General features: G+C 39.1%; 3 protein-coding genes across 5 annotated transcripts; all 3 read right to left on the bottom strand.

Annotated features, from left to right (window-relative positions):
- Positions 1 to 184: 184 nt before the first annotated feature.
- LOC121772379 (phosphatidylinositol transfer protein 3-like) lies at positions 185 to 2,740 on the bottom strand. Of its 2 annotated transcripts, none has more exons than XM_042169459.1 (6): positions 2,443 to 2,732; positions 2,109 to 2,364; positions 1,294 to 1,330; positions 855 to 972; positions 640 to 750; positions 185 to 535 (listed from the first exon to the last, which is right to left on the bottom strand). In XM_042169459.1, exons 1-6 carry the CDS (start codon positions 2,512 to 2,514, stop codon positions 392 to 394), a joined length of 738 nt encoding a protein of 245 aa, XP_042025393.1. In that variant the 5' UTR covers positions 2,515 to 2,732; the 3' UTR covers positions 185 to 391. The 2 variants fall into 2 exon arrangements, with proteins under 2 accessions (XP_042025393.1, XP_042025394.1); XM_042169460.1 differs by having other exon boundaries at positions 342 to 546; positions 2,443 to 2,740.
- An 11,373-nt stretch (positions 2,741 to 14,113) lies between these two features.
- LOC121771084 (sec14 cytosolic factor-like) lies at positions 14,114 to 15,826 on the bottom strand. The gene is made up of 6 exons (XM_042167877.1): positions 15,663 to 15,826; positions 15,331 to 15,586; positions 15,040 to 15,076; positions 14,803 to 14,920; positions 14,583 to 14,693; positions 14,114 to 14,480 (listed from the first exon to the last, which is right to left on the bottom strand). The coding sequence occupies exons 1-6, from the start codon at positions 15,732 to 15,734 to the stop codon at positions 14,322 to 14,324; spliced, it is 753 nt and encodes a 250-aa protein (XP_042023811.1). The 5' UTR covers positions 15,735 to 15,826; the 3' UTR covers positions 14,114 to 14,321.
- Positions 15,827 to 18,361: 2,535 nt separating this feature from the next.
- LOC121772064 (two-component response regulator ORR21-like) lies at positions 18,362 to 24,740 on the bottom strand. Of its 2 annotated transcripts, XR_006044265.1 has the most exons (7): positions 24,262 to 24,740; positions 23,039 to 23,191; positions 22,565 to 22,966; positions 22,328 to 22,404; positions 19,783 to 20,904; positions 19,133 to 19,254; positions 18,362 to 18,536 (listed from the first exon to the last, which is right to left on the bottom strand). XR_006044265.1 is itself a non-coding variant. In XM_042169009.1 (6 exons), exons 1-5 carry the CDS (start codon positions 24,383 to 24,385, stop codon positions 19,783 to 19,785), a joined length of 1,878 nt encoding a protein of 625 aa, XP_042024943.1. In that variant the 5' UTR covers positions 24,386 to 24,740; the 3' UTR covers positions 18,835 to 19,254. The 2 variants fall into 2 exon arrangements, 1 of the variants encoding a protein (XP_042024943.1); XM_042169009.1 differs by lacking the exon at positions 18,362 to 18,536 and having other exon boundaries at positions 18,835 to 19,254.
- Positions 24,741 to 26,338: the final 1,598 nt, after the last annotated feature.

The raw sequence follows: 26,338 nt of genomic DNA, 5'->3' as shown, positions 1-26,338 counted from the left end.
TTAGCAAAATATAGTACTTTTTTATTCTTTATTTTCTCTATATCTTCATTACTTAATATTTTTTTCTCTTACTTAATAGACATTATAGTACGACATTCTGTTTTTTAATCTCCATATCAAAAAAGTGACTCAATTAATAATGAATAATAGAGGGGGGGGGGGGTGATTTTAAGCCATTTTGCAATTACATCAACACGCCCCAAATACTAGCATTTTGGATAAGAGTTTACATAGACATGGCTTTGGCTACATATAAATATAGTAATAGAAGTGTGAGTATTACATAATTAATCTCTTGATACTTGCATGCATTCCTATCTTCATAGATGGAAAGTGTAGTATAGTAAAATTAGCATGAGATTGGATAAACTCAAATATTAATGTTAGTCAGTCATTCCGATTCCGTTAATGGCTGAAGCTCAACATCTTGAACAAGTATCAGCTCTGCTTTCCCACCATACTCCTCTGGCAGCACTTCCTCTCCAACTTCCCTAATGAATTCCTCTCGTTCCTCCTCGTTTGTCACAATCACGATCTGGAAGTATACTGAATGCCTATTTAGTACGATGTGTAATCTAAAACCAGATGAATCCTTATGATCATAAAAGATTATGCCTTCCTCAATATCCTGTTCTATACCTTTTCCAAAGTTGCTTTTTCAATGAAGCGCGAAACCAGTCTCCAAACGCGCACAAAAAATCCAGGCATGTGTAGCAGGTAACATTTGGCTAGGCGCTCGGGATAATAAGCCTATGCAGACGAATCATAATGACACAATCAGTATACATATATATAGTAGTGATCGTACCAGAACTGAAAACAGGTAATCTGAAAACAATAACGGGAGCACATACTTGCAAGAACTGAAAACAAGTAATTAAGCCACGAGCATCAACGTTCTTGTAGCCAATCTGTTGTAGATCAAGAATGGCAATCAACTTCTCATTTCCTATTTCTTTGCCTCTAAAGCCACTGAAATGAAGGAAATGACGAATATTTCAAAACATAACTTGAAGCTATATGGATGTATCTCATGAAACAATGAATTTTTTTCATAACCACAAACAGCTTAAAGCCAGCAGTAACGAAAACATTCAAGGCCAGCGAAAAATGAATGAGGAATATACTATCATAGGCATAGACATAGTTAGTATGGCCACTCTCTTCTGAGCCATTTTCCTTCTCCAGGCCAGCTACTTGAATGACTTGAAGAGAATTGCAAAATGAACTTTCATTTTTAACTCAGTTAACAAATGTATGGTTTCCTTGGCAGGAGTTTACTGAAAACTATACCTTGCTATGGTTTTGTCAAGCAGGTGAACCACAAATTCTGCACCACGAGAAACGTTTGCATCAGAAACAAATTTTTAAGTCACCTTATTCAGTAAAGGGTTGGGTTCGGAAGGTATTGACCATCCCTTAACCATTGTTTCGTTTAAGAATATATCTCGAAACTCATTCAATACAGTTATTGGTGTTTGTTTATCTTTCTGTTCAAAGGAGGCACTACAGCCTATAAGTATACAAATACAAGAGGACACGACATTCCCAAAATAGATCATGATATGTATGCCTCATAACATGTGCTTATGTCTAGCAAAATCTCATCTTGTAAAAGCACTCAACTAGGCCCACATACCTATCCAACAATAGTCGACACCAATTCAACAACCCTCTCTTAAACTCTCAACCAATGATCAGGACAACATTTTTTCCAAAGTTCAGCACATATAGATAAAAGGTATAGAAAGCTAGTCCAAAACAGCAACTTCCACCACTTATTCATGCAGACGATACCAACTAGTCGGCAAATAGCCTTATCATACCAAACCATCTGTTAACAAAACAAGCCCAAAAAGTTCATCAAGATACTGTTAGTAGGTGGTTGATAATTGATATTGCCTAATCATGGACATAGTAAACTTCTCCAAAATTCTTTAACCTATCATCACCATCTTAAGCAACAAAAAGATAACCTTAACTATGCATTAGGCCAGATCACAAGACAAAAAAGCTAGGAAAATGCAACACCCTAAACTCCATTATCAAATCTATACAAACTAAGAAATCAAATTCAAAAACCTAAACAGCAAAAAAAAGTTACTAACTCTTGAATTGAAGTGCATCCTTGGAAGGAAAATGCTTGTTAGCTTTGCAAATGAGCAAAGGGTGCCCTTTTGTGGAGAGGCCCTGCAAAAATATCTTTTCTCCGCTGAGTTCATCGGGAATTTCAGATTCAGGGATGGAATTTAGGGGCACAAAGGAAGCCCTCCACTCCCTCCACTGCACAAACATCTTTGCAGTCTTGTCTATGTCGAATGATCTTGCAATCAAGAATCTCGTCAAGGTTATATCCCCATATGTCTGCACAAAAATTAATTATCCCTTTTTGTCAAATAAAAAAAGTAATGATTTTTAAGTTTGTGAAAGATGAAAGAGTACCTCAGTGGAAGAGCCAAGATTGTGAACTGCTCTCCTCAGCTGGGCTACTGCAAGTTCTTGATTTTGGTCCATTTCTTGCTCTTACACTTGAGTGTTTGCTGCAAAAATGCTACAAGCACCGAGTCTGTGAAGGGCAAGAGAGAAAAAAGGAGAGGGAGAGAGACCAGAGGCGGTTGGAATGAGTAATCCTCTTCGTTTTATTGCCAAATTTGCCAATGGTCTCCATACACATACACATATATACCAGTATTGTACGTTAAGCTAATGTCCCTGCAAAATGTTAAAAAATTATTTTGATTTTTCTTTCATTTTATGTTTTTTAGTGGGGCGGAATAAAGAGTGGAGTGTCATTTACATCTACTGTTGAAAGGATGAATAGTCTTATTCAAAATTAATTGTATTTATTTCGTTATAATTTTCTTTTCTTTGTTTAATTGTAGGACGTGCTATTGACACAATAGTGGACGAACGAGCGACCGGCTAGCAGTTCGTCCGTCTCGTTCGTCCACTATTGGAGCCGGCTAACGGGTGACGGACGAGCGTTCATTTGCGGTGGCCGGCGTCAGCCGATTGCTCGTCCATCCGCTATTGTGGTGACGCGACGGACGAGTGATCGGCTAATGCTATTTGTGAATTTGTTTTATTAGTTAGGGCGTCGGCTAGTCCTAGTGCAAGGCTATTATTGTGTTGTGATTAGTCCTAGTGATGTGACAGTGCTATGATTAATCCTAATGACATGGCATAAGATATTTTTTATTAGTCCTAGTGCTAGGCTATTGATTAGTCAGTGATATGGTGGATCACTCACACAAAATACTAGTACCCCATTGAACTACAGCACGCGTGACTTGCGTCTGATGATTTAGCGAATTTTTGATGGGAATAAATGCAAGTAATAAATGAAGATCACAACACTGAAAATTACGTGGTTCGATTTACTGAGGTAAATCTACGTCCACGGGAAGAATAGAGGGCAAATTTGTATTGCTTGATCTAGCTTACAGATTACAATACTGATTTGCTATATGAGATTCAGGATCTAGAGAACTTAACCCTGGTCTATCTGATCTAAGTTCTATTTATACATTCGAACTAAGATCGTGGTTTGCAGCCCTGGTAGGGGGGTTGATAACTGCTTAATACCACTAAATAGATCGTGGGTGTAATGGAGGTCGTGGAGATCCTGCATGGGTCCACTATCTCCTTGTTCGGTCGAATACTGAGACCGAACTGCTGAACTTTGCCGATCAGCTTTTGCCGATCTGAGAGTTGAGCTCGATTGGTCGGCTTTTACCGAGCTATAGGCTGTGACCGAACTCTTTGGTTGTGCCGAACTGATACTCTTTCTTGGGTTTTGGGCTGATGGGCCGTCACTGCTATTAGGCTCGCAATTATTGTTTAGTTGTTTAGTTCGTATCCCATCACCACCCCTCCCGAAAAGCGAAGTGAATCACTTCGGCATTTTGGATAAGTGTAAGGGGGAGGCTGACGTCAGGGGACGTGCTCTGCACGTGTCTGCATTAAATGTGACAGCAAATCCGGCCAGAGAATCCAGAAAAAGTGGGATTTGAAACGGTGCGACGAATTTGAAACGCCTCTGCGAATCTGATAAATATTTCCTTTCTTCATCATTGGAACACTTTTGCGATTATTTCTTCTGCATTCTCTCTCTTTTTCGTAAAATTTTCTTCCGCTTCTTCAAGAATTTCTTCAGAGACTTTCGACCATCAAAGAGTAAGAATCATGTCTTCTTCTTCTGAAACTGTTTCTGAATCAGGTAGTGGTAGGAAGGGGGGTAAGGGATCTTCTGGCCGGAAAAAGTCCGGGGAGAAGACGGTAGAATATTTTCACAGCATTTTGAGTAAGGATACTGTGATATCCTTACACAGAAAATATTTTCTTCCTGGGGGGTTAGTGGTGATTCCCGACGACACTCATAGGGCTAACTCGCCGCCGGAGGGTTATGCCACCGTCTACGAAGCCTGCTTAGAATGCGGGCTTCGTTTCCCTCTTCCCCCCGCCTTTGTAGAGCTTCTTGATTTTTTCCAACTTCCTTTAGGTCAGGTGACTCCAAATTCTTGGAGGCACTTATCGGCCTTTGCTGCCGAGCTGCGTAGACTAGAAAAGGATCTGTCTCTGAGGGCAATCCTTAATTTCTTTCAGTTTAAGAGAAAGGGATCCTGGTTTTACTTGATCCCTTTACAGCCCTTTAGAGCCTTCTGTAAAACCAAATGGCCGATGTGGAAAAATCGCTTCTTTTTTTACAATAGGACAGCGGCTCCGGACTTTTCCTGGAGAGGGCCGAAGTCCGTAATTCCTCATCCTCGGGTAGAACCGTTGGACGAGCTCGAGGGCGGGCTCAATAAGATTCCCATGATTAGGAAACAATATTTGGAATCTGAGCTCGTCAAGGGTGACTTCGTGTTCGACTCCTCATCTTCGGACGAAGAGACTGAGGGTGAGGATTTCTTTTTTATGCTTTACTGCTTTAGCGGCGAAAACTAACTTTGTTTTCTTGCTTTTTGGCAGTGAACATGCTAAGCAAGCTTGGTCGCAAATCCTCCGAATCAAAGGAGCCGGAGAAACAGAAAACCACCAGCTCGGCGTCTGATGCCGAGAAGAATTCGAAGAGGCAGAAGACCTCTTCGAGTCAGTCTTCGGATCCAAAAAAGCCGGGATCGACCTCGGCAAGGGGGAAGGCGAAGACTCAGAAACCCCCAAAAGCGCCAGAGAGAGACATTGTCCAGGGGGGTTATGGATCAGGAGTGGTTACGGCCACTTCGGAACATATCTCTGAGCCCTTTTTATGGCCAAAGGACTTTGTAGAGGTGAATTTTCTTCTTGATTTTCTGGCTTTGCTTCTTTCCTATATTTTTTTTGTGGCCCCTCTGTTGACTTTTTCCTTTTTCCATTTTCAGAGGAACAATATGCTCTGCAAACTCGTCACAGTTGAACTCTCTAAAGCGTCCAGCGATTATGATGAGATGCAGAGGAATTTGAATGCTGCTCGTCACCAGGCCGAACAGGCTCGGGCAGACTTTGAGAGGGCAAGGGCCGCTATGATCTCGGCTCACGATGAAGCCCAGCGTGCCAAAGACCAGCTCATCATCCAGAGAGAGCGGTCGAAACAGAGGGAGGCGGCTGCCGTGGTTGCTCAGGGGGAGGCTCTCCGTGTTTACACGGAGAAACTCTTTTTGAGCAATCAATTTTCGGCCCTTATCGGTGATCTGCTGAAATTGATGACCGATAATGTTGAGCAGGAACCCGAAGTCGTCTTGCCGCTGTATGGCCGAGAGATTGCAGCGCGTCTCCAGAGTCTGCCGCTCCTTGAGGAGCTTGCGTCTTCATCGGTCCTGCTTTCTGCTGAACGAGTCCGTAATTACCGTGCTGACCGTGACGAGAACATGGAGGCCATCTTTGCCTCCTTGGGGCCTGTTTCACCCGCTCCAATTTTCAAAGAAGAGGGTGAGCAGGAAAATGAGGCCGGCAAGGAGACCGAGCAGAAGGATCAGCAGACCGGCGACGGGCACGCCGAGCAAGAGGTGCAGCAGATCGGCGATGGGGGCGCCGAGCAGGAGGGAGGGAGGAGGGAGGCCGAGGCTGAGACCGAGGTCGACAAGGAGAAAGAAGCTGAAACCCACAGGGAAGCCGGAGACGAAACTGGCGGAGTATGATTTCGTCTCCCTTCTCTTAGTTTAGTTTCTTTCTTTCTATTTGTAAAATGGCCTTGAAGCCCTCCTTGTGTAAATTTTTTCTTGTGAATGAAAAAAATTCTTCTTTCTACACTCGTGTCTTCCTTATAGCTTTTCTTAATCTCTTTTACTCCTATTGTGGTTTACTGCCTGCTCGGTAAACTGAAATGCCGAACTGACATAGCTGCTTCGTATTCTTAACTCTAAGGAGCTGGAGGTACTTCACTGGAAGCGGCTATACTCTTTGGCTTTAAATGAAGCTGAGAAAAAAGCTATAGATGACCAGATGAAGTATGATGAACTCTTGGCTCGTTTAGTGGAGCTGGAGTCCAACAATAAGGACTTAGAGTCCATAAAGAAAGATCTGGAGGCCGAGCTGAATACTGTCATCGCTGAGAGGACTGCATATGAAGATTTCATCTGCGGGCGCGGGGGAATGACTATATCTGAAGTTCAGAATCAAGTTGATGAACTGTGGGAGAAGCTTCATGTACTCCGGAAGAACAATGTGCTGGAGAGCTCGGCTTGCCAACAAGTTGTGAAATCATTGCGGCGCTTGGCTTCTCTGTACGACATCATTCTTTCCCGGCGTCCCTCAATCGAGAGATTCCTTAGCCGTTTCCCGCTAACAGATGCTCACACTCCAACTCAAACCTCTAATCCACTTACTCAAAATTCTACTCCAAATCAGCAACGGACTCAGGAGCAACCGGAAACGTCAAGACAAGAACGCCCTGAAGTTCGTAGAGGAGTTGTGAATATGAGTGAGCAAGATCAGCGAATGCTTCGTGAAGAGACTCTTCGCCGCCGAGGTGCTAGAACTTCCCGGACTCAGGGAAGAGGCGGTAGGTCGATCAGAGCATCTCGTCCACCTACTTATTCTTCAACTGCTCGGAACGCCCGAACTCAGCATCATGAGGATTTTTCGGATAGGTGGCTCAACTTTAGCAATCGTAGACAGTAGAATAGTCCTTTGTAATGGTGTAACGCATTCTCGTAGGGCAGCGGAATTGTATGCCCCACAAGACTTAGTAAATGAAATTTTTTCATTTCGCTTCTATCACTGCGTATTTACAGTTCAGCGATTTTTTATTTCATTTATTGTACTCGTCCTCGGTCTTATGAAGTAAACTCTTCTTTGACCGGACTTAGTTAGTGTCCTTATTTGGCGAGTTTTATCGCTTGGATTGGACTTTCCCTAGTTAACCGGAGTGGTTTTCGGCTTATTGCAGTTCGTTTCAGACGAATTGCTTGTTTCTTAAGCTGAATTGTGGAATCTTGTATCTTCCTTAGAAGCTTGGACTCACAATTGTCTTTAATACATGATCTAAAAAAAGGGGATCAGCCTTTAAGGAACAATATACCTCAGTAACATTTATAAGAGACAAAACGCACATAGAGAGACAAATAAAAAGGACGAAAAAGATTTTAATCTTTTTAAAAAACGACAAGTATAAAGAACAATAAAAATATGAAAGCACATAACCCTAGGACCGAACTAGACACAAGACTGACCGGACCTTGTCTCTTACAAATAGAACTTCTTGAGGTTGGAAATATGCCATGTTCGGGGTACTTGTTCTCCTGACATGTGAGTTAATTTATAAGACCCTTTTCCCAGGACTTCTGACACCCGATACGGACCTTCCCATGTGGGTTCAAGTTTGCCCAGCTTTTCTGCTCGGCTTACTTCATTGTTTCTCAATACGAGATCTCCCACTTGAAACTGCAGCTTTTTCACCCTTTGGTTATAATACCGGGTTACTTGCTCCTTGTACTTGGCTTCTTTTATGAAGGCCAATTCTCTTCTTTCTTCGGCAAGATCTAGTTCGGCTCTCAGTCCGTCGTCATTCAGTTCTGTTGAGAAATTAAGGGTTCGGGGGCTGGGTATGCCGATCTCAACCGGAATTACGGCTTCAGTGCCGTACACTAGACTGTACGGAGTTTCACCGTTGGAGGTTTTTGGCGTAGTTCGGTAAGACCATAGGACTTGAGGAAGATTTTCTACCCATTGTCCTTTGGCTTGTTCTAACCGAGTTTTTAATCCTTTCACCAAAGTACGGTTTGTTACTTCCGTTTGTCCGTTTGCTTGTGGGTGAGAGACTGAAGTGAACCGCTGTTGAATATTCAACTCTTGGCACCAATTCTTGAATGTTTTGTCAGTAAACTGAGTCCCATTATCTGAAATGAGGATATGGGGTATGCCAAATCGGTAAACTATGTTCTTCCAGACAAAATCTAATGCCTTTGAGCTTGTTATCGTAGCTAATGGTTCAGCCTCCACCCACTTTGTGAAGTAATCCACGGCAACGATCAAGAATTTCATTTGCCGGGGAGCTTGTGGTAGTGGTCCTACTATGTCTATGCCCCATTGCATAAAAGGCCAAGGGCTTTGCATAGCACATAGATCAGTCTGCGGCGTCCTTGGGATATTTGCATGGATTTGGCATTTCGTACATTTCTTAACTAGCTGTACTGCTTCTTGTACCAAAGTTGGCCAATAATATCCTCATCTCAGAACTTTTTTAGCTAATGCTCTAGCTCCGATGTGGCTACCGCAAGATCCTTCATGAACTTCTCTAAGGATGTAATCCGTCTCTTCTGGTCCTACACATCGCAATAACGGTTGAAGGTAGGACTTTCTATATAGGACTCCTTCATGAAGTTCATACCGACGTGCTCGGCATGTGATTTTCCTTGCTTCTCTCTTATCCTCGGGCAGTTGTCCTTGATCTAGATACTTTAATATTGGCGTCATCCAGTTTGGTGAACTGGTTACTGAGTGTACTTCAGCTTCATCAATGCTTATGTGCGGTAATTCCTCCACCTTTGAGCTCGGATATGAGGCCAACTTACTTAAAGTATCTGCTCGGCTATTTCCCGCTCTGGGAATGCGGATTATCCGAAAATAAGAGAAATTTCGGCTAATACTTTGCGCTTTGTCCAAGTATTTTTTCATCCTTTCACCACGGGCTTCACTTGTACCCAGCATGTGATTCACTATGACTTGTGAATCACAATGAATTTTGAGAGATTTGACAAGTAGACGTTGCGCTAACTGAAGTCCGGCAAGAAGGGCTTCGTATTCGGCTTCGTTATTAGTGGTTGGGAATAAGAACCGAAGTGAATAAGTTACTTCGTGTCCGTCGGGAGCGATAAGTAGAATACCAGCTCCACTTCCTGTCTTATTCGAAGCTCCATCTACGAATCCAATCCAACAGTCCGGCGGCTCTACTTCGGGTTTCTGGGGCTGTGTTAGTTCATCATTGGTAGGATTTTTCTGTTCGGCAATAATAGGGATTGCTTGATCGAACTTTGCCTCTACAAGAAAATCTGCCAAGGCTTGTCCCTTGATGGCTTTCCGAGGTAGATATTCTATTGAATGTTCTCCCAACTCTATGGCCCACTTGGCAATTCTGCCTGATGCTTCTGGCTTAGTCAAAACTTGCCGAAGTGGAAGATCGGTTAAGACGCATACTTTGTGAGCATAGAAATATGGCCGCAGTCTCCTTGCTGCATTTACTAATGCCAGAGCAATTTTTTCCAGAGGTTGATACCTTGTTTCGGGACCTCTTAATGCTCGGCTTGTAAAGTAGATAGGACGCTGTTTTAGGCCTTCTTCTCGTACAAGCACCGCGCTAATGGTTTGATCTGATGCTGCTAAATATAAGAATATCACTTCGGCATCTGTTGGAGCAGAGAGAATAGGAAGTTCGGTTAAATAACTTTTGAGTTCGTCCAAAGCCTTTTTCTGTTCGGCTCCCCACTCAAACTTTGGTGCCTTCTTCAAAACATTGAAGAACGGCATTTGCTTTTCGGCTGCTTGGGAAAGGAATCTATTCAATGCGGCTAGACATCCAGTTAGCCTTTGCACATCATGTATGGACTTCGGCATTGCCATGTTCTGAACAACTTGAACCTTTAGGGGATTTGCCTTGAGTCCTTCCTTTGAAACCCAACAACCCAGAAATTTTCCCGAATCTACCAAAAAGGTACATTTTTGGGGATTGAGTTTGAGGTTGGCTTTTTTGAGCACGTCGAGAGTGGATTTGAGATTGTTTTCGTACTCCGAAGTGCTTCTGCTTTTAACAACTATGTCGTCAACATATACTTCAACCTCTTTTCCGATCAGGTGCCGAAATAGCTTATCTACCATCCTTTGATATGTGGCTCCGGCATTCTTTAAACCAAATGGCATCTTTTTATAAGCAAAAATACCGAAGTCAGTAATGAAAGCCGTTTTTGAAGCATCATTCTCATCCATTAAAACTTGGTGGTATCCTTTATACAAATCAAGAAAACAGAAAATTTCGAAGCCTATCAGAGCTTCTACTTTTTTATCTATGTTGGGAAGGGGGTAGCAATCTTTAGGACACTGCTTATTTAGATTCGTAAAATCTATGCACATCCGCCATCCTCCTTCTTTTTTCTTGATCATCACAGGATTGGCCACCCAAGAAGGATATTTTACTTCAAATAATACATCCGCTTTCAGTAATTGGCGGACTTCGTCATGGATGACTTGATTTCTTTCTGCCGCAAAGAGTCTTTGCTTCTGTTTTATAGGCCGGACTGAAGGATCAATATTTAACCGATGTGTAATTACCTCGGGAGACACTCCAGTCATGTCCAACGGAGACCACGCAAAGACATCTTTGTACTCTTTGAGGAGCTGGATGGTCTTTTCCCGGAGTAGAGGTGTTCCCGCGAAACCGATCTTGACCGTTCTGGATGGATCATCTTCGTATAACTGAACTTTCATCGAGTTCGGCTCCGGTGTGACTTCGTTCATTTCGCCTGCCTCTGACTCCGGCTGCTGTGATTGCTATGCTTGATGGTGCCGATCTGATTGTTCGGCACTTTTAAGCGCAATCTGCAAACATTCTTTTGCTCTCTTTTGATCACCTCGGATGACTGCTATCCCTCCTTTAGTGGGGATCTTGATTGTGAGGTGATAAGTAGAGCAAATGGCCCGAACTGTGTTGAGCCAGTCTCTTCCCAGTATAATGTTATACGGGGATCGAGCTTTTACCACAAAAAACTCGATCACCGTACTGGAGCTCGTAGGCGCTCTTCCTACCGTAATCGGAAGGCTGATAATACCTTCAGGGCGGGTGTCCTCCTGGGCGAAACTTTTCAGAGGAAGTGGGGCCGGACTGAGCCGAGCTGGATCCACTTCCAGTTTATCAAAACATTCTTTAAAAAGAATGCTAACCGACGCTCCTGTATCCACAAACACTCTGTGGATCAGTTTGTTTGCCACTCCAGCTTGAATGACAATAGCGTCTTGATGAGGAGAAATGGCCGGGACGGGATCTGCATCTGAAAATGTAATTACTTCCTCCTTCTTCAGCCTTTTATGTGTTGGCTCCTCTCGATTGAAGCCTCTGCGCTCTGATTTTAGAGACGATTTAGTCTTCCCGGCTGGGAGAGCGTCAATAGTCTGGATCACTCCATCATATTGCGGCTCGTCATCGTCTTCGGGATCCTGTTGCCTTTTAGGATCCTGAGGAGCGCAGTTCGCACTTCTCTGTTTCTTATTCTTTTTCGGCGGCTTGCTTTGGTATTTTTTTAACGTCCCTGCTTTCACAAGAACATCAATATCTGCTGCCAAATTTCGGCACTCCTCGGTATCGTGACCGTGGTCTTGATGGAAGGAGCAATATTTATCCTGACTTCGGCGCGTGGCCGATTTCGTCATCGGCTTTGGTTTTTCGAACATATCAGAATGCAGTTCGAAAATTTCCGCTCTCGACTTGTTCAATGGTACGAACTGAGCGGGTGGTTTCTCAGGATTGAGACGTGGTCCCAATCTGTCTTGTACCGGTGCCCTTTGAATTCTTTCAAAAGGAGTTCGGCGAGGATGTCCCTGATCGCTATGATCGGGCTTCCTCTTGTCTCCTCTGGAAGAGCTGTCTAAAGACCGTTTTCGACGGTCTGCCTCATCAGCACGAGAAAACTGGTCCGCAATGTCCCACATCTCTTGAGCTGTTTGCGGACTGCATTCAACGAGCTTTCTGTAGAGAGCTCCTGGCAGAATTCCATTTTGGAATGCCGAAATGACAAGTAGATCATTGAGATCATCTACTTGTAGGCATTCCTTGTGGAATCTTGTCATGAAGTCGCTAATCTTTTCATCGCGACCTTGACGTATAGAAAGCAGCTGAGCCGAAGTGATTCGGGTTTCAGCTTTCTGGAAGAACCTCCTATGAAAAGCATCCATTAGATCTCTGTAAGATCTAATGCTGCCTTGAGGGAGGCTATCAAACCACCTTCTTGCGTTCCCGATGAGCAGCTCGGGAAACAGCTTACACATATGAACCTCATTGAGACCTTGGTTCGCCATATTATACTGATAGCGTCCCAGGAAATCATGAGGATCCACTAACCCGTCATAAGTCACTGACGGAGTTCGGTAATTCTGTGGCAACGGAGTTCTGGTGATATCATCCGAAAATGGAGTCTTCAGCGCTCCATACATAGCGAATCCGACATCTCTACGGTATGGTGGAGATGGAGTTCTCCTGTGATTTCGGTAACAAGGAGGAGAAGGAACATATCGGTGGTGAGGATTCTTTCTCCTGGAAGATACGACACTACTGCGGTAGTGACTTTCATGTCTGGAGGGGGAGGGAGAATCCGCCGTTTTCTTCTCCGGCTTCTGGCTCTTTTGCAGGAATGTTAAGAACTCATCCTGCTTCTCAGCCAAGAACAACTTGACAGCCTCATTCAAATCGAGCTGCTGGGGAGGCTCGGTGCGATGACTTTTTGAGTGGTTTGTTCTTTCACCGTGAGAACTGGAGGCAGATTTCTCCAGAGGCTGTTTTCCAGACCTACGGGCTGGACTAGCTTCCTCACGTTCATCACGGACGGAAGTATGGGTATTATGTGATCTGGTACGCATTTTTTGGTGGAAGAGGATCAAAAACTCGCTTTTATCACAGTTTTGGTTTTCTGTGTTCCCACAGACGGCGCCAGTGATGATTTAGCGAATTTTTGATGGGAATAAATGCAAGTAATAAATGAAGATCACAACACTGAAAATTACGTGGTTCGATTTACTGAGGTAAATCTACGTCCACGGGAAGAATAGAGGGCAAATTTGTATTGCTTGATCTAGCTTACAGATTACAATACTGATTTGCTATATGAGATTCAGGATCTAGAGAACTTAACCCTGGTCTATCTGATCTAAGTTCTATTTATACATTCGAACTAAGATCGTGGTTTGCAGCCCTGGTAGGGGGGTTGATAACTGCTTAATACCACTAAATAGATCGTGAGTGTAATGGAGGTCGTGGAGATCCTGCATGGGTCCACTATCTCCTTGTTCGGTCGAATACTGAGACCGAACTGCTGAACTTTGCCGATCAGCTTTTGCCGATCTGAGAGTTGAGCTCGATTGGTCGGCTTTTACCGAGCTATAGGCTGTGACCGAACTCTTTGGTTGTGCCGAACTGATACTCTTTCTTGGGTTTTGGGCTGATGGGCCGTCACTGCTATTGGGCTCGCAATTATTGTTTAGTTGTTTAGTTCGTATCCCATCAGCGTCTATATAAAACTCTATTTCCAATGCAATAAAAAATAAAATAAAATCGAAGTACTGTTGTAACAATTTATATTGTGTAATCGGATGGTCATCGTTTATACAGTTCATGATATCTTAGACTAAATTTAACTATATCTTAGACTATTCTTTACTAATAAGTATAACTACACCCTCTCCACGTGTTTAAATATTGATTTTAAACTTTGAATAGTGCCGGTATGTTTATTGTGCTCAATGTTATTGACTAAAGTAAATAGTGATCATTTAATTTTGAGTTTTTTAATAGTAAAGTTAAATTCAACTCAATTATTAGAATCACTCTCTAAAGTCATCAAGTCGGAAGGTTTATCACACATAACTACGATATTTCTTTATGTTTACAAACCAAAAAAACCCAGCTAACTTAATGCATTTCTTTTTAGATACCGAATTTAAGAATTTGAAGTGTATATTTATTTCTAACTCTGTATATTCACTTCATTAGTAAGCAGATTTTAGCGATGAGTCACCATTACATCTCTGTATATGTATATATGATCATCTTCACCCTCATTAATTTGTTTGACATCATACATTGCATTGCAGTAGAATGAAGGGTTATAGGCATAAGTTAGAGTGGCGATGGAGGCAGACTATGATCAAGTGATCAATAGAGTTTTTTCTTCCGAAGGCTTATCGAGTTGAAAATCTTGTAGAAGGACGAATTTAGCTCGCCCACCATACTCTTCTGGCAAGGCGTCCACGCCAACTTCCCTGATCAATGCACGTCGTTCTTCTTCATTCGAGACTATCACAATCTGCAGTGGATGCCTCAAACTTAATGGTCTAGTATGTGAAAATCATTTGTTGTAGTGAAAATATGAGGCCATTTGCTCTTCATAAACATGGGAATGAAGTACCTTTTCTAAAGTAGCCTTCTCAAGAAAGCGCGAAACCAATCTCCAGACGCGCACAAAAAAACCGGGCATGTTTAGCAGGTAACACTTTGATAAGCGATCTGGGTAATAATCCTTACACAAACAAGAAGAGTGCTCACTTTATCAGAATCAGCAACAGTTAATTGATCAATATAAAAATAAATCTTAATTGAGCATTGAATCAGTCTGTTTGTGAGCTTACTTGCAAGAACTGAAAACCAGTGATCAATCCACGAATGTCTATGTTTTTGTATGCAAGCTTTTGCAGATCAAGAACGGCAACCAACTTCTCGTTTCCTACTTCTTTCCCTCTAAAGCCACTGCAATCAATAGATGCACAAATCTAAATTAGAACACATGTTATAGCTATTACAATGCCTATGTTTGGCAAGACCAAAGCTACATAGCTGAATTTCCTACGTTATTTTCATCACATTACCTTGCAATAACCTTGTCCAGCAGATGAACCACAAATTCTGCAAGACAGAAAAAATTAGCCTCACAAGTCTACCTGCCTAACCACAAAACCTTACAATATATGTACATCAATTATCTTAAAAATCCAGTAGAAATATATCATGTAGTAGTATATTAATTGGGCTTAGGCTAAGGCTAATTCTACAACGACACATCAACATATATGTTGAAGAACACATTTAGATCATTATCTTGAATGATAAGAGCCAAATACAGAGACTCAAAAAACAGAACAAGGCCAAAAGAAACATACTCTTGAATTGGAGAGGATCCTTGCTAGACACATGCCTATGGACTTTGACAGCAACAACAGGGTTGCCTCTTGATGAAAGCCCCTGCAAAAATATTTTATTCTGCTGCAATTCAGCAGCAACTTCAGAGTCGGGAATGTGACCGAGGGGCACAAACGAAGCCCTCCAATTCCGCCACTGCACAAACATCTTCGCAGCCTTGTCTATGTCGAACGATCTTGCCACCAAAAATCTGATCAGAGTTATGTCTCCAAATCCCTGCAATCACCACATGTTCATCATTTTTTTATGATACGGATATTTGTTCCACCTCATCTAATTTTATTGCTATTACCTCTGTGGAAGAACCAAGCTTGTGAACAGCTCTCCTCAGCTGGGCTACTGCAAGCTCTTCCTTCTGGTTCATCTTGAGAGAGAGAGAGAGAGAGAGAGGTAGTGATGGAGCTTGACAAGAAATGAATGTAGCAGTTATAAATAAAATCTTCACATCTCAAACGATCAAATTGAATACTATATAAAGAAGGTGGTGAGTTTTGACTGAAGAAAGACATCAGTCTGTTTAATGAGTGTTAAGATACCATTATTAAAAATATTCAAGTCAAAGGAAATTATTAAAAATATTGTTGTTCAATTGTCAATTTAGGTGACGAGAACTGACCGCTGTTTAGCAATATATTTTCTGCAACATAATTTTTGTCATAACTGAATGGTTGAGAAAAAAAGGATTTTTTTTTTGTTATTTGTGTTTTGCAAAAAGTTTTTATTTTTTTTCTTTTTTGTGAGGACGGCTTGTATATCAAATAAAGTTAAAATAACGATTTTTTTTATTAATGAGTCTATGATATTAGTTCGTATAGAAAAAAAAAACATTTTTCAACAGAATTTGTTTTAGGGTCCATTGTGGCAGCTTAAATTAATGCTCCGTCATCGTGGTGTCAACAAAAAAAAAAATAATTGATGAGTCAATTTTGATTTCGTGAGAGAGACATCTCGGGCAAAATGTTGTTAATTTTTACGCAGTTCTATATTATTAAAATATTTGTATAAATGGATGAACAATCGATAGATTTCAACTGAAACGGTGGAGAGGGTGATTGATTCATATATTAGCAAATAGCTAATTAGTTTATAATCTAATCAACAAATCTCCCAAGTACAAATCAATTGACTGATGGTTTATTTCTATTCATTTCAAAAGAAAATATTTTTGTTTGGTTTCTTTTACTGAAACGTGATTGGTTCTTAATTTCACATCTAAAATATTTCATGATTTTCATCTCATATTCCAAATATAGAACTAACTTATAAATATATGTTGATAAACTCGTTGTCATGAAATATGTGTTCTCTCTTAGTGACTACAAAATAATACTTCGTCTTTGAAAAATAGAAATGAGTTTTAATGCACAATTGGCAAAATAAGAGATAAGAATTAGTAAAGTAAAAGAGAGTAAGAAAAAAATGAATAAAATAAGAGAAAAGAACCAAAAATGTAGTGGAAAGTTTCTATATTAAAAAAATGATTGAAAATGAAAATAGTTTATATTTTTAAGATATTAGTAGTAACATCCAGTTAATGTTCATGGTCAAAGAGAAGTGAAAGAAACAGCTCTAAATTTCCAATACTACTCGAGTCGCCAACTTTCAAATTTTTTTTGCTTTCACTATGTTCAGACGGAGAGTTTTCCCATATGCTGGAGTATATTATAAATATGAATTTTAATAAATAAAAAAAATATTTCCCCTCTAAAATAAACGGATTTCATTGGTGTCCCATAAATAGAATTGAAATAAAAGAAACAAAGTACTATACTGTACATAAATTTTAGTCAATAGTGAAATAGGCATCATCTAAAGCATGGAAGAAAAATGTACTACTAAGTAATAAAGTCAAGTTTCCTTCTGATTATTTAAACTGGGTTATGGCGACTAAAGAACCAAACAAAACTGGGGTAAATTAACTAAAAAAATAAAATACGTAAGCTCGTGCTTCGCTTTGATTTTGTATATGGATTTTCGATATTTTTTTAGAAATACACAAAATATACGTATTTATTACTATTATAATTTTCACAATTTAAAATTTTAACCATTGACTTATAATACCAAACCACATCGAAATCATGTTAGTTTTGATTTAATCCTTTTATCGTGTTGTAAGAAATGTAAAGTTTATGTGTTTTGAGTGATACTGAAAATTCGTATGCAAACCAAAAACATGCAAAAATAATTATGTGCTGTATTTCAACTAGACAACTACCCCGTTAAAAGTAAAGTCAAAGAAGTTGTAATCATCCAAACATGGATATTAATAATACTAATAATGATATAAATTTTAAAATTTCTTGATCATTCTAGAGCCGCATTTTGTAAGCTAAAAAATTAAAAAAAACAAAAAACAAATCAATAATTACCCCTTAAGTGATGAGTGCCAAATCAGCAACCACCAACCAATCCATTTCATTACCTTTAGTCATGGTTGTGGATACATGATGTGATGGTCGTATCTTGTTTCTTCTTTTCAAAGAGTGAATATATCAAAAGAAATTGAAGAAAATGAAGAAGAGAACGCAAGAAAATGCATTCATAGAGAAATAAAATTCCATAACGCCGAAAAATTTATTCATGTTGGACAAAAAACTAGCGTACATAATATTTAATTAATCTTTTTTCGAAATAATGATTCTTTTTTCTTCTATTTTGATTTTCGGTCCCTGTTTAATTATTAATTTGACCTGAGGGAAGTCCGTCTGTCAAGTGTTTGTTTTGTGGTTTCTTGTTTTTTACGAGTTATATAGTTATCCGTTTTAAAATTGATGAACTTCCCTCTTTCTATTTTGTAGATCGAGAAGAAAATCTTTCAATTCTCGATTGCAAAAGGATTAGCATTCCCAAACTAAACTACTAACAACATATAATGATCATGATCCTTCGTTTCTTTTTCCTTGGGTTTGTTGGACATTCTTTATTTCTAATAGATTCAAACTATTTTTTTTTATTTTTTAAATAGGAGAGCATTGACTTCACGGTAAATTAGAATATAAAAGTCATATTATAAATATATGAGTTCTCTTTACATATGGAGTACAACCAAAGAAAAAAGATTAAATGAAAAAGATCCATTTTCCAAAATTGAGAGGATCGGGTGTGAGGAAGCTGCTTATCCTGACTTTCCAACTTAGACCATGGAAAATTATTGCATCCCCTTCTGATGGATAGTAACAAAATTAATGTTACATATCACGTGGACACATTATAGATCCAACTACTTTACTACATTTAGTAATTACTACTATATGAATACAAATATAAAATATAAATACAATGAGGACTACCATTGCATGTTGTTTTAGTGATTTAGCCAACAGAAGTGGTGCCATAAGGCCACACACATGTTATGTTTCTCTTCCTTCCTAATCTCAAGTCTAAACCCAAACTGAGATTATTTACTTATGCAAAAATTATCATCTTCCAGTATACACTCTTTTCTTTTTTAAGTAGATATGTAATTTTAACAGCAAATATCATACACTGACTACAATATAGATCCTATCCAATCTTAAAGAAAATTGATAGGTTCCTTCAACACATGATATATGGAAGTCTGAAAGCCTAGCTATGGCTAAACTATACTGCTACCGAATAAGTAAATGAATAAATCACAAATTCTAAGACCAAATATCCAACCCAGCAACTACACACTTCACAGCCGGCTGCTACAAGATTAATATATAAACATTACAAGCTAATTGAGATTTTCAATTTATCCCTAATTTATATAGGTGGGAAAGCTATTATACTTACTTGTGCATCCAACATATTGTGTTACTTCACAAATCCCACCAGGTTCTAATCTGCCAATACAGCACTCCGCTTTGTCATGAAACCTGATATTTCGTACTGAACTGCCTTCGCAGCCCAATTACCTTTTTTCAAGTAATATCAGCTAGTCAGTCTACTACACAGTAAGCAAACAAAATGGCATGTTCTGGCTTCAGCAGTTCAACAGCATAGATAAACAAACACACAGTAATAGGTTGAAGGATTAGAGATGCCAATCCATTTTGGCAAGTAGTCTTTATCGACTAAACTAGCTCTTTTAATGTGGTTAGGCAGTTATTCAGGTAAAAAGGAGGTGATCTGCTTAGGGGTCAGGGTCGGGGATTAAGTCAATCCGATTATTGTAGCTTGTGTTCATTATGTTGTGAGGAGCTTGGTAACTAGATACATGTCAAATACAGCTAAGTAAGGCTTCAAATCATGCTCAAGCATCGAGTAGCAAGCTCAAACTCAAGCTACACCACCAAAACCTAGCCCATGACACAGCATACAGATCTTGCATTTTTTTAGCTGCTGTAATAAATGATAAGAAACACAAACTACAACATTTTCACAAGATAATCAAATGTTTTTATAGATCAAGATATAATGATTAATGCAAACAGAAAATTTACCTAGTCAGAGAAAACACTCAGCAGATCATTTTGGGAAAAGTGCTGCTTTACTGGGATCCCCAATTTAACATTTTCCATCAGATCCATATTTGGCTCCTGCTTCACTTTGTTGCTACCACTCTCAACACAAGATCTCACTTGACTTACGTTGCACATTCGCAATTCTTGTTCATTGACAGCAAAGCGACTAGGTATGGAAGTTCCTGTACCCATGTATACAGGATTTCCTGCTGATCCTTGCACCAAATTCAGTTTATCATTGTAAGAACCTTGCACAAAGGTCATGTTAGGGGGCTGCATGACAGCATTAATCGCATAGGGTGAGCTCCGAACTCTTTGACAAGAGCTTTCTTGTATATTTATTGAGCAAGATGATGTAGACGAAACAGAAGCTACAGCCCCAAACTCAGAAGGCACACTAACCGCTTTACATTCCACTCCCAAGACTTGCCCAATACCTAACGAATTATTTGATTGAATAAAGGGATTATTGTAATCCACTGCAGAATTTCTAGAGCTACAATTTTGATTGACAGAAGCAGGACTATTTCCTGTTTGACGATTTGGTAAAGATTGGGATGGAACTACTAGGCAAGAAGGTTGCACATTGATTGAACGACTTAGTTCTGGCATCATAGATTGTTTCTGGTGTTGCTGTACAAAGCTTAACAAACCGTTTGTTTCTGCTACAGTGCCAAGATTACAGGCTGGTACCATGTCACCAAGGTTCTTCGACGAGCAGGCAGCAAATTCTGGTTGCACATCGCCATTGGACCTAGGAGGCTGAGGACTTTGTTTTCCAATGTTGGATGAACATTTTATCAGAGGTTGAGCATAAGCAACCTGATCCAAAGAAACACATTTAGACCCTTGAAGGGATGCATGTAGCAGAGTTCTCTGATCCATCCCTGGCAAGATTAAGTTTCCGGTGGGTCGAGAAAGCTCAGAATGTAGAGCTGCTAATGTCTGCTGAGGAAATTGGCCAGAAGCTGCCAATGCTTGAAACTCTATCCTTCCAAGTGAAGCAAGTTTCAGGTTCTGATCTACTGGCCCACAATAAGAAGCAAGGCCAGCCTGTTGATGAGCTACTCCACTCAACCTCTTCAAGTACAGTCTAAATTTCTGTAGATTGACATAAAAATAACCAGAAATGAGATCATTATAATGGAAGTCATTGTGCAGAGTTGTGGACATGAATCTTTGACACAAGAAATTTCTTATGAGACAAGATGAAATTGATCATATAACAATTGTAAAGCAATGACCATCAACATCAGAAAACGTTGTCTGAGATATCATACTGCACTGGCACAGATTTCTCATAAGTAACATAAAATTTGTACAAATATTTCTTTTAAATGACAAAATGCACCCGGTCCTACAAGAGATTGGAATCATGAGTCAAGGATACTGACGAAACAGAACACATTCTTTCGCAATCCTACTACTCAAAGCTCAATTTAGGAGATTGTATGTTATCCTTCAGAACGGCTGATGATGACCTACTTTTGATTCCCTCGGTTCTAATTCTGGTGGTAATTTTCCAAATACTCCCTCCGTCCCCAAAGAATATGCATTTTAAGTACGGCACGGGTTTTAATGCAAAATTGGTAAAGTAAGAGAGATGTAGAGAGAAAAAGTAATTAAAGTATTGTTAATGGGGAATGGGTCCCAACACATTAGAGAGAAAAAAGTTTCCAGAATTGGAAAATGCATATTCTTGTGGGACGGAGGGAGTAAGATATACCTCCAAACTCCACAGTGAAAATGCAATATACAAAAAAAAAGAGTGAAATATGAATGAATATATATAAATTTGTGATTTGAGAATAATCATTTGGAAAGTAACATCTTCTGCATTGCATGGTTATATAAGAAAATAAACCCATGATGACACCAGAAAAAGTGAAATGTTATACTCTATTTCTTCTGTCCACAAAGCAATGTCTCATTCTGCCATTTTGGTCCATCCACAACTTAATGTCTCATTCTATTTTTAGTAACTATACCCCAACAACCCACGTAATTATAACCCTCAATATTATCTCTTATTTACGAATATAGTCATTATTGGACCCACCACAATTATTATTATTATTATTATTATTATTATTATTATTATTATTATTACTACTACTATAATAAAAGTGGAACTCATAGTCCACTCAAAACATATCCAACCAAATTAATCAATTTAAAATTACCATAATAGTGGGACCTCATTCTACTCCAACATACACAAACAATTTATTACAACCAGCGCCAAAAGCAAATGAGACAGTGCATTGTGGACAGAGGGAGTATAAGATTATCCAAAAATCAGAAGTAAATGGTGGAAAATATAGTATAAGCTATGATTACCAATGACAATATCGTATATTTAGCTTTGAAACTAGTCATTGAATAGTTAGAGATAGGATGCAGCCAACTTCACACTTCAAAATTACCTTCCGGCTTCTCCTCTATTTCAATAATGTGTAACAGGACAAAAATATAGAAGACAAAAATAGGTAAACAAAGACTAGATGTGAGGAAGTAATGAGACCTGTAAATGACTAGCAACATTTTCCCTTGTCAACCCAGGAACATTCATCAATTCAAGAATTCTCTTTGGTACAGCCTCTGAAAAGGATCCAAAGATGATAACCAATGTCAACAATTAATTACATAGATAGATTCATAAGAAAATATTCTTCAGAGAAAATAATGATCTCTATGTGCAATTAATGCTCCAGTAAGTTTCATTTTCAAGAATATAAGAAGGCAAAGTGCAAGACCGTACTGTCAATCCCAAGCTGATTTACAGCAGTGACGAATTGCTGATGGAGCTCTACTGACCAGACTACACGAGTCTTCTTTGATGTGGTAGGGTCATCATTATCTGTTTCATCATCTTCATCTTTAGAGTCTCTTATTTTCTTTTGTGATTTGTAAACCTCGTCAGCCCCTGCCCCTTCATTCAAAGAAGAAGCATATTCAGTATCATCAATTGCTCGTTTTGGACGATCATGGTCTTCCATGCTACATGAATGGTCATGTTCTTTCATTTCATTCTGTTTTTTCCTAACAACATGCTGCCAAATATTCTTTAATTCTTCATCCCTGATAGGCTTAATTAAGTAATCACAAGCTCCATGTCTTACTCCACGCAAGACCAGATTAGTTCTTCCATCGGCTGACATCACTGCACAACAGAATTTGATGTCAAGTAATGATAACCAAATTTGAAGCCTTAGCCACATGAACCATTACTCACTTATTACAGGAAGGCCCATTTCCAGTCCAACTAGCTCAAGAAGTTTGAAGCCATCCATGTCAGGCATGTGAACATCACTCAGAACTATATCAAAAGAGTCTTTCCTTTCCCGCAATAAGTTCAAAGCAACTGTAGCTTGCGAACAACTGGTAACTGCAAGGATATCAGCACTTTGAGATAAATTCAACTGAACCCACTGCAACGCTGAATCACATAATATATTTGTGGAAAGTTCATATTTACAAAACGAGTAAAGAATCATAAACATGAGTGGTAAGATCGTCTTGGTCAGCTATAGATTCTGCTGTCAGTTCTACAAAATAATGATTTGGGGGCTAATATCAAAAAATTCCCTTCAAACAATCAATGGACTCATTAATCAGAAGATCATAAGGGAAATTAACTACTCCTTAAACAATAGCCCCAGACTAGTGGAGGCAAAAAGAATTTTCTTGTATGAATTAAAAGAGTTTAGAGAGTTAAAATCAGGGCACGTGTCTATCCTAATAGCTGTAAAACTAAGTTAAAATTGGAATGGGGGAAACAGAATAAAGGAATCCAATAAATGTCAGCAAATTAACTATATATGAGACCATTTAATAGCGTCTGTTGTTTGCAGAAAGCTTCCACGTTTTACACATAAAACCTGGAGTTCGGAACATATGGATCATAGAACTAAATTTTAACCAATATAGGTTGATAGGTAAATTTTGTGTGTATGTGTAGCATTTTGCTGCCCAGGGCCCCCAATTAATGCTCTAGTTTTATGTAATGGAACGGAACGAATTGCAAATCTGTGCGGGAGGGTTATCGATGGGAGTGTCACCGCATGTGTGCAGGTCAGGAAGGGGTGAAGGTGAACTATGAAGTAGCTAAGACAAAGTAGCTGGGAGTGAAAGGAATCCACCACACTTCTCCATGTTGTCAATTTGCAGGCTCAAAGATAGTTTGTAAGCATAATTATTCACATCAAGGATAAAAAGGAGCATAAACAGACAAAATCATGTGCTTAAAATCTGAATAAGCATAAAAAACTAATGATCTAACATGCTCTGAATTAATTAACAGAATAATTTCAAATTTTAAAAATTCAAGTCAATGATCTGGAATAAACGCGCTAAATTTCCACAGCAGAGCTCACCACTCACTCAACGTTTACCAAAATCGAAAAGCACAAATCAGCAGCACAGCACACGCAGACGAAAATTCTCAAAATTACTAACCGTTATACAAGCACTTCCGTAGCATTTGCTCCACAACACGCAGGCAGATGACGTCGTCATCCACCACTAAAACCCTCAGCCCCTCCGGGAACTGCTCCGATTTGCCTCCGCTCGCGCACGCCATTATCTCCCCTGCCAAAACCCTAACTTCACTTCGCGCGCACACGCATAGCCGAAACCGCTAAAAAATTGCTCCGCCAAGCGCCGTGGTAAGTATATTTGGTCAAGAGAGAGATCTGGAGGAGAATCAGAGGCGAAAACAGGGAACGGCGGAGAGAGACGCAATGATTGCGGTAGGAGTGGCTGAGAGGGGAATGGATTTGGAGGGTAAACTAAAGAAGAGAGAGAAAGAGAGAGAGAATAATGGTGGAATTGAGTAGGAAAGATTTGAATATGAAAATGGATAACGCGGAAGGAAACTGCATTATGCAAGCTTTGATTCTAATTCTATACAAGCTTTGTACGTATCTGTATCTGCCTTCATTATTGCAATTCATAATAATCAAATTTATGACTAAATGCATTTAAATATGGAAGAAAGGGAATGTCGCCCACAACAAACTACAAAAAACCCTCAGCCGCTGTGCTTGTAATTGAAATAAGGGTATTTGGAGTAGGGGTGGGAAATTATACCGAAATACCGTAATACCGGACTTACCGTACCGGAAAAATACCGAAAATACCGATTTTTCGGTATACCGCAGTTTCAGGTACGGTATGATACCGTACCGCAGTGTTTCGGTACGGTAACGGTATCAATTTTTCTATACCGCGTTATACCGCGGTATACCGAATCCACGGTATACCGGTATACCACGGTATACCGAAACTTCGGTATATACCGAATCCACGGTATACCGGTATACCGTGGTATACCGAATATTCGGTATATACCGAAGATTCGGTATACCGTGGTATACCGGTATACCGATAGATTATTATTATATATATATATATATATTAATATTAAATATTTTGTAATATATATATTACATTTATATATATATTATATTAAAAAAAATTTAATACATCAATTAATACAATAAAATTAAACATTCAAATGATAATTTATTCAAACAAATTCAAAATTAACCTGAATTATTTTTTTATCAACTCATCCTATTAAATATAATAAACACAATAGCCTATAACACCGAAAGAAGATTGGAAATACGATATCGGGAATATGTTTCAACATAGCACATTTGAAAGAATTTGTATTAACTCACACCATTTAGTAAATGATTCTTTGTGTAATGTCATATTCCAAATATACAAAGTAATTAAAAATTTTGTTTTATTCTTCGTCCCACTTCATAAAATGTCAATTAAAAATATGTGCAGCTGAAAATGAATCAAATCGTTTAATTAGTGTTTAATTCATTGTATGTTATCTTATTTTATATACTACTTAAATTGAAGGATGAATAAATAGGATACTGATCAATCATTCTTAATTATTAAAGAGAAATAAATGTCCAATTTAAATTACTAACTAGTGTCACGCCCGTGCGATGCACGGATCATTTTAATTTCTTCATATTTATTTCATTTGGCGAAATGAAAGTTGTGAAATGATAAACAAAAGAATATTTGACATCCTCTTACTTTGGATTGTCAATCACATTAACCCCACATAGACACAAGAGTGTGTTTAAATGCTACATTTTCTTAAAAATGTCAATACGATCACATTAAAATTTCAACACATATTTGTGTTGACATTTTAATAAACTGTCTTCACATTTAAATATCAGACTTAAAATTAAAAAGCATTTTAAATCTGTGAAAATATGAATTAACCGTTGAGTTATAACTGTAGGAGCAAGTTTACGTTGCAATAATTTAATATTGCACTGGTGAGACACTTTCTAGTCGAGATTCATTTCATTGCAATATAGCGACCCTATACACTAAAAACCCAAACTTTGAAACCTAAATCTTAAACCCTTAACTTTAAAATATACTCATCATAACCAACAAATGAGCCAAATTTTGATATATGTTGAATTTTAGTATTTTCACATTAAAAAAATATTATTTGCTAGTATTTTAAAAATTTATTCAAATCAAAGGA

This window comes from Salvia splendens, chromosome 16 (assembly GCF_004379255.2).
Source record: "Salvia splendens isolate huo1 chromosome 16, SspV2, whole genome shotgun sequence".
Classification (NCBI taxonomy): domain Eukaryota; kingdom Viridiplantae; phylum Streptophyta; class Magnoliopsida; order Lamiales; family Lamiaceae; genus Salvia; species Salvia splendens.
Note: the sequence above shows the minus strand (reverse complement) of the source record. Positions and strands in the feature narration are given on the sequence as shown.

Excerpts from the sequence above, each read along its gene's own strand:
- LOC121772379 (XM_042169459.1), bottom strand. The coding sequence starts at position 2,514 with ATGGACCAAAATCAAGAACTTGCAGTAGCCCAGCTGAGGAGAGCAGTT. Across the intron at positions 751-854 it reads CTTGTTTTCAGTTCTTGCAA|GCTTATTATCCCGAGCGCCT; the intron begins GTATGTGCTCCC and ends TCGTCTGCATAG. Across the intron at positions 536-639 it reads AAAAAGCAACTTTGGAAAAG|ATCGTGATTGTGACAAACGA; the intron begins GTATAGAACAGG and ends GTATACTTCCAG.
- LOC121771084 (XM_042167877.1), bottom strand. The coding sequence starts at position 15,734 with ATGAACCAGAAGGAAGAGCTTGCAGTAGCCCAGCTGAGGAGAGCTGTT. Across the intron at positions 15,587-15,662 it reads AGCTTGGTTCTTCCACAGAG|GGATTTGGAGACATAACTCT; the intron begins GTAATAGCAATA and ends TGGTGATTGCAG. Across the intron at positions 15,077-15,330 it reads GGATCCTCTCCAATTCAAGA|AATTTGTGGTTCATCTGCTG; the intron begins GTATGTTTCTTT and ends TCTGTCTTGCAG.
- LOC121772064 (XM_042169009.1), bottom strand. The coding sequence starts at position 24,385 with ATGGCGTGCGCGAGCGGAGGCAAATCGGAGCAGTTCCCGGAGGGGCTG. Across the intron at positions 23,192-24,261 it reads ACGGAAGTGCTTGTATAACG|TTACCAGTTGTTCGCAAGCT; the intron begins GTTAGTAATTTT and ends ATATCCTTGCAG. Across the intron at positions 22,405-22,564 it reads AAATCAGCTTGGGATTGACA|AGGCTGTACCAAAGAGAATT; the intron begins GTACGGTCTTGC and ends GATCCTTTTCAG.